An 8,057-nucleotide genomic window follows, 5' to 3' on the forward strand; every position below is an offset into this window, starting at 1 on the left:
TGGGACAGCATCAAAAGACCAAATCTAAGAGTTACTGGGATGGAGGAAGGCACAGAGTTTCAAGCCAAAGGAATGCACAATCTCTCCTATGAGATAATATCAGAAACTTTCCCAAGCATAAAGAATGAATTGGAAAACCAAATAAAAGAGGCTTACAGGACACCAAATGTATCAAATTACAACAGATCTACACCAAGGCACATTATAATGAATATGCCTAGCATAGAGAATAAGGATAGAATCTTAAAAGCCAAAGAGAGAGGAATCAGATCACATATAGGGGGAGACCAATTTGTATCTCAGCAAATTTTTCAACCCAGACCCTTAAAGCCAGGAGATCATGGAACAACACATACCAAGCTCTGAAAGAAAATGGATGCCAACCAAGAATCTTATATCCAGCAAAATTAAGCCTTAGATTTGATGATGAAATAAAAACCTTCCATGATAAACAAAAGTTAAAAGAATTTACAACTAGAAAGCCTGCATTACAGAATAACCTTGGCAAAATATTCCAAGAAGATGAAATAAAAAACAATGATGAAAATCAGATGAGGGAGGGATTACATTAAAGGAAAATCTAATCAGAGGAGAAACCAAATCATATTAAATACAGAAAATAAACAAAAATGGCTGGGAAAATAAATCATGTCTCAATAATAACCCTGAATGTTAGTGGCCTAAGAAAACCAATCAAAAGACATAGACTAGCAGATTGGATTAATAAAAGGGAACCAACAATATGCTGCCTCCAAGAGACTCATCTTATAGAAAAAGACATTCACAGACTGAAGGTAAAGGGTTGAGAAAAATCAAATCACTAACATGGACTGCAGAAGCAAGCAGGGGTTTCCATTCTTATATCAAATAAAGTAGACTTCAAACTAAAGTCAATCAAAAAGGACAAAGAAGGACACTACATACTTCTCAAGGGAACCATACACCAACAAGACTTAACAATTATAAATATATATGCCCCAAACAATGGAGCATCTATGTTCATCAAACAAACTCTTCTCAAGTTCAACAGTCAAATAGACCACAACAAAATAATTTTTGGTGACTTTAACACACCTCTTTCATCACTAGGTAGTTATTCCAAACAAAAGCTGAACAAAGAAACTATAGAATTCAATAATATAATCAATAACTTAGACTTAACTGACATATAGAGAATATTACATCTTTCAGTGAGAGAATATACATTCCTCTCAGCAGCACATGGATCTTTCTCTAAAATAGACCATATACTGTGCCACAAAGAAACTCTTAGCAAATATGAAAAAGTAGAGATACTACCCTGCATTCTATCAGATCATAATGCAATGAAATTAGAAATCAATGATAAAATAAGAAATAAAAGCCACTCCAAAACCTGGAGACTAAATAATATGCTACTGAATGAACAATTGATTACAGAAGACATCAAGAAGGAGATTAAAAAGTTTTTAGAGGTGAATGAGAACACATATATAACATATCAAAATCTCTGGGACACTATGAAAGCAGTTCTAAGAGGAAATTTCATTGCATGGACTTCATTCCTTAAAAGAAGAAAAAGTAAACAAATAAATGATTTAACACTACATCTCAAAGCCCTAGCTAAAGAAGAACAAATCAACACCAAAAGCTGCAGAAGGCAGGAAATAATTAAAATCAGAGCTGAAGTCGATGAAATTGAAACAAAAGAAACAGTTGAAAAAATTGACAGAACAAAAAGTTGGTTCTTTGAAAAAGTAAATAAAATTGACAGAACCTTAGCCATGCTGACAAAAAAAAGGAGAGAGAAAACTCAAAATACTAACATATGTGATGAAAAAGAAAATATCACAACAGACACTACAGAAATACAAAAGATAATTAGAAATTGTTTTGAAAACATGTACTCCAATAAAATAGAAAATATTGAAGGCATCGACAAATTTCTAGAGTAACATAATTTGCCCAAATTGAATCAGGATGATATACACAATTTAAACAAATCAATTTCAATTGATGAAATAGCAGATGCCATCAAAATCTACCAATCATGAAAAGCCCAGGACTAGATGGACACACAGCTGAGACCTTTAAAAAAGAATTAATACCAATACTCTCCAATTTATTTCAGGAAATAGAAGAAGAGGCAGCACTTCCAAACTCATTTTATGAGGCCTATATCACACTGATTCCAAAACCAGGCAAAGACATCAAAGGAAGAAAACTTCAGACCAATATCTCTAATAAACATAGATGCAAAAATTCTCAATAAAATCCTGGCAAATTGAGTACAAAACCATATTTAAAAGATTGTGCACCATGATCAAGAAGGATTTATCCCAGGGATGCAAGGTTGGTTCTACATATGGAAATCAATAAATGTAATTCATCACATCATTAGACTCAAATATAAGAATCATATGATCATCTCAATAGATGCAGAAAAAGCATTTGACAAAATACAGCCCCCCTTTATGTTCAAAACACTGGAAAAACTAGGGATAACAGGAACATATCTTAACATCACAAAGGCTATCTATGCTAAGCTCCAGGCCAACATCATTCTAAATGGAGAAAAATTGAAGACATGCCCTCTAAAAACTGGAACAAGACAGGGATGATTGCTTTCACCACTTCTATTTAACCCAGTTCTTGAAACACTGGCCATAGCAACTAGAAAAAAGAAATTAAAGGGGTAAACACAGGAAAAGAAGAACTTAAATTGGCACAATTTGCTGATGATATGATTCTACACCTAGAAGACCCTAAAAGTTCCACCAGAAAACTCCTAGAACTAGTAAATGAATTCAGCAAAGTTGTAGGATATAAAATCAACATCCATAAATCAAAGGCCTTTCTGGGATAAATCCTCAGAAAGGGAAATGAGGAAAACTACCCCATTTACAATAGCCTCAAAAAAAAAAAAGCAACAACTGAGAAATCAACTTAACGAAAGAGGTGAAAGATCTATACAATGAAAATTACAGAACCCTAAAGAAAGAAATCAAAGAAGACCTTAGAAGATGGAAAGATATACCTTGTTCCTTGTTCTTGGATAGACAAATTAATATTATCAAAATGACCATACTTCCAAAAGCACTATATGGATTTAATGCAATTCTGATCAAAATTCCAATGACCTCCCTCATAGATATAGAAAAAGCAATCATGAAATTTATCTGGAAAAATAAGAGACCCAGAATAGCTAAAGCAATCCTTAGCAGGAAGAGTGAAGCAGGTGGCATCACTATACCAGACCTTAAACTATACTACAGAGAAATAGTAACAAAAACAGCAGTAACAAAACAGTAACAAAAACAGCACCAAAACAGACTGGTAGACCAATGGTACAGAATAGAGGACACAGAGACTAACCCACAAAACTACAATTATCTTATATTAGACAAAGTTGCCAAAAACATGCATTGGAGAAAAGATAGTCTCTTCAACAAATGGTGCTGGGAAAACTGGAAATCCATCTGAAACAAAATAAAATTAAACCCCTAACTCTCACAATGAACAAAACTCAACTCAAAATGGATCAAGGATTTAGGAATACAACCAGAGACCCTTCATCTAATAGAATAAAAAGTAGGCCCTAATCTCGATCATGTGGGATTAGCCCCAACTTTCTTAATAAGACTCCTGTGGCACAAGAATTAAAATCAAGAATCAATAAATTGGATGGATTCAAACTAAAAAGTTTCTTCTCAGCAAAAGAAACAATCTGTGAGGTGAATAGACAGCCTACATCTTGGGAGCAAATCTTTACCTCTTACACATCAGATAGAGCACTAATCACTAGGGTATAAAAAGATCTCAAATAGCTAAACACCAAATAAATAAATAAATAAATAAATAAATAAATAAATAAATAAATAACCAACCCAATTAATAAATGGGCCAAGGACCTGAAGAGGCACTTCTCAGGAGATGTACAATCAATCAACAAATATATAAAAAAAAATGTTCAACATCACTAGCAATTAGAGAAATGCAAATCAAAACCACTCTAAGATTTCATCTCATTGCAGTCAGAATGGCAGCTATTATGAACACAAACAACTATAGTGTTGATGAGGATGTGGGGGAAAAGGTACACTCATACATTGCTGGTGGGACTGCAAATTGGTGCAGCCAATATGGAAAGTAGTATGGAGATTTCTTGGAAAACTTAGAATGGAACCACCATTCAACCCAGCTATCCCTCTCATTGGTCTATACCCAAAGGACTTAAAAATAGCATACTACAGGGACACATCAATGTTTATAGCAGCACAATTCACAATAGCTAAACTGTAGAACCAACCTAGATGCCCTTCAATAGATGAATAGATTAAAAAATGTGATATATATCCACAATGGAATATTATTCAGCAATAAAAGAGAATAAAATCGTGGCATTTTCAGGTAAATGTGTGGAGTTAGAGAAGATAATGCTAAGTGAAGTTAGCCAAGCCCAAAAAACCAAATGCCAAATGTTTTCTTTGATATAAGGAGGCTGATTCATAGAGGAATAGGGAGCAGGAGCATGGGAGGAATAGACAAACTCTAGATAGAGCAGAGAGGTTGGAGCGGGAGGGAGGGGGCATGGTATAATTAATGATGTTAGAATGTGATGATCATTACTATCCCAAATACATGTATGAAGACACGAATTGGTGTGAATATACTATGTATACAATCAAAGATATAAAAAAATTGTGCTCTATATATGTAATAAGAATTGTAATGCATTCTGCTGTCATATATAAATAAAAATAATTTACATAATAATAAAAAAATCTTAAACCTTAGGCTTTAGACGCACACTCACTCAGATCACAGTGAACAGGTCCAGAACCAAGGCAGGTTTTTCCTGGCGTGGAGTGGACAACTGGTTGAGGAGAGGGTTGTAGGGAGAAGTTGAAGCTCTCATCAAGATCCAGACGAGGTGGTAGAGTTTGAGAGCAATGAGGATCCTGCAGAGGATGAGAATAATGACAACTGATGGGATGTCAGTCCAGGTCCTCATCAGGCTCTCCAGCTCGAGTGCGTCCTTGTTTCGGCTGGCTGAATCTCTGTTCATCAGCTCTACTATTTATAGTGAATTTTGGGGCTTTTGACCCCCCTTTCAGTCCTTATCAGCTACCACCGGATTTCTTCATGATATCCTTTATCCTTGGGTCAGAAACATCTGGTCTGGTGGTCTCCACCCTGATCTTTTTGCCTTTCTCTTCTTATCAGGGGAGGACAGCCTGCCAGAGGCTTCACTCTGTTTTTCAGGGTGAGGGAAAGTAACTTGTTTGAGGCCATACTGGAGGGATATGTTGAATGTGCCTGGTGAGACTGCAGGTTTCAAAATAGAGTTTTAAAAATGGAGTTGCTTAGGCTCAGGCCTAAGGTCATCCTCACATAATCATACATCTAACTATTCATGCTTCCTTCCTTCCATCTATCCATCCATCCCTCCATCTACCTCTTTATCTGCACATCTGTCTATTTGTCCACCCAGTTGGCCAAAATAAAAACCCAACGAATCAACATTAAGGGAAATCTCCAAGGGGTTAAATTCTATACTGGCTCTGGGCATCTAAAATAAGATCCACCCCTGTTCTCACTTAAGATAGTTCATAGGCTAGGAGAAGTGCTTATACCAGAGAAGTTTTGACATGTGCAGGACTTTGATGTTTCTCATGGCCCTTCTTTCAGTGTGGTTTGTGTCCTTATGGTGAGATCAGGGTGGGGCCCTTGGTTCAGCTTGGCTTGTTCCCTTATAATGAGATGAGGGCAGGGCCCTTGGTTCAGGGTGGTGTTTTGTCCTTATAAGGGGATAAGGGCGGGCCCTTGTTCAGCTTGACTTTTGTCTTTATAAGGTAAAAAGGATGGGCTTGGTTCAGCATTGTGAGGGAATTTCAAAGAGCAGGTATGTAAGAGAGTGGCCACCACTGGGTTTTTGTCCATATGTACAGGAAGCTCTTGGTGGTGACCTGTCCGACTCCCAGATAGTTAGTGTGTTTTGTGGTGGTTGGTGGTTGGTGGTTGGTGGTTGTGGTCTTCTGGGTTTTTTGATTTGATTTTTTTTCATTTTGTTTCTTTGCTTTCGTTTTTGGGGCTTTTTTATTTTAGTTATTTGTTTTGGTTTATTATTTTTTTTAAGCTAGCATCCTAAGATGGTGTTCCGTTTTAGGATCAGCAGTGAGAGTAGTGAGAACAGTGTAGAGAGACGAGGGCGGGGCTCCTATGAGCCTGCCATCACCGACCATTATGAACTTCTGCGGGACATTGGGGAATGGGGCTTCGCCAAGGTGAAACTTGCCTGCCATCGCCTCACGGGGACAGAGGTTGTGGTGAAGGTTGTGGCAAAAGTAGGCTGGAACCTCTCCTTCCTGTCTGAACCCCGTATGATGGCGGGCTTGGATCACCCAAACGTGATCCGACTCTTCCAGGTCATTGAGACCCTCAAATACATGTACATTATCATGGAGCATGCAGGTGGGGGACATCTACGGAGCCTCATCTCGGAGCCTGGTGGCATGCCTGAGGAGGAGGCCCGCAGACTCTTCAGGCAGATGGTGCGTGCTGTGCAGTACTGCCACGAGAAAGGCATCGCACACCTGGACCTCAAGCCCGAGAACTTCGTGCTGGATGCCAGTGGTACCGTGAAACTCATTGACTTTGGCCTGAGCACCAGATTCACAGCCGGGAAGAAGCTGAGCCGGTTCTGGGGCCCTCTCCAATACTTTGCCCCAGAAGTTGTCCGGAGGGAGGACTACGAGGGCCCCCTGGCGGACATCTGGAGCCTGGGGGTGGTTCTCTATTTCATGCTGACAGGGAGCCGCCCATTTATAGCAAACAGTGTTGGGGAGGTGAGGAGGCTGATCATGGAGGGAGCCTATGGCATTCCTGCACATGTTTCCAAGGGAGCTCAGAGCCTCATCCTTGCCATTCTGAGGTTGCACCCCAGGCAGAGGCCCAGCCTAAAACAGATAATGAGCCACCCACGGCTGAGCCAGGGCAAGGAAGATTCACACCATTCTTCTGGCGAGGCCCTCCCCATCCACCCGGATCCTGCCATTATAACATCCATGTTGGACATGGGTTACGACCCCTATAACATCGGGGTGTCCCTGTCACATAAGAAATACGATGATGCCATGGCTACCTACCTCCTGCTCAAGTGCCAGAGAACCCAGGGGGTGGGTTGCACATGCCAGGAGAAGCCCGTGAAGCGTCGGGTGGTAGGGCCTCGCTCAGGCCCTGCAGATCCTCCTAGGGTCGACCCCAGGAAGTGCTCCAGTGAGCCTGCCCTTCGCTTGCCCTGTGAGCAGCAGCAGCAGCCAGAGGAGGCCAAACCGTCTCTGCAGAAGGATGGTGGCAGTGCCAGCGTGCCTGGCATTCGTCTCCGCTTTGTCCACGTGGACACACCCCCTCCCAGCCTAGCCTCCCAGCACCACCCTGTGCCCAGCACAACCGACCCTTCCAGCCTCAGTAGGGAGATCACAGAGGACCGCAGCTCCTCCTCCCAAGCTTCCTCTGCAACCCACCACTGCATCGGGTTGGAGGATGGTGAGGAAGAGTATTGTCTCCTGCCTTCCACAGCTGTGTCTCATCCCATGCTTCAGTCAGGAGCACAGTGGTTCCAGTGGAAATCCCCAGCCAAGACCAACAGAACCAATGAACAGCCCGAAGACCGAGGTGTGCCAACAGGTTTCCAGGCAGGAGCGCATCTGGGTCTACCACGAGTCTCCTCTGCCCCCACCTGCGAAGACACCTCATAGAGACTTTGCCTTGGGTCATGTCCCCCTGTCCTGCTCTTTTTCCTGCTGTTTCTCCACTGTCCTGCTGTTTCTGGTCACTGCCAAATAAGAAATTTATTATTTTTTTTCACAAATTGTACAATAAAAGTGTTTCAAAGATTGAAAAAAAAGCAAGTGTGTGTGTGTGTGTGTGTGTGTGTGTGTGTTTTAAGAAGGAAGATTTAGGGCAAGGCCAGATTCAGCACTCAAGGCATGGACCACTATGCCTCCCTCTCCCAACCAGTGTGGATATTTGCTCACCTTGAGCCAGTGTTGATAGACTCACTTTTCTTGAGCCAA

At 40.7% G+C, this 8,057-nt stretch overlaps 1 protein-coding gene across 1 annotated transcript; it reads left to right on the top strand.

Annotated features, from left to right (window-relative positions):
• Window positions 1-6,131: 6,131 nt before the first annotated feature.
• LOC308643435 (sperm motility kinase 4A-like) lies at window positions 6,132-7,739 on the top strand (the record flags this gene model as incomplete). The annotated part of the gene is made up of 1 exon (XM_081283280.1): window positions 6,132-7,739. One exon carries the CDS (start codon window positions 6,132-6,134, stop codon window positions 7,737-7,739), a length of 1,608 nt encoding a protein of 535 aa, XP_081139406.1.
• Window positions 7,740-8,057: the final 318 nt, after the last annotated feature.

This window comes from Spermophilus citellus (assembly GCF_964194105.1).
Source record: "Spermophilus citellus genome assembly, chromosome: 3".
In the NCBI taxonomy this organism is placed as follows: Eukaryota; Metazoa; Chordata; class Mammalia; order Rodentia; family Sciuridae; genus Spermophilus; species Spermophilus citellus.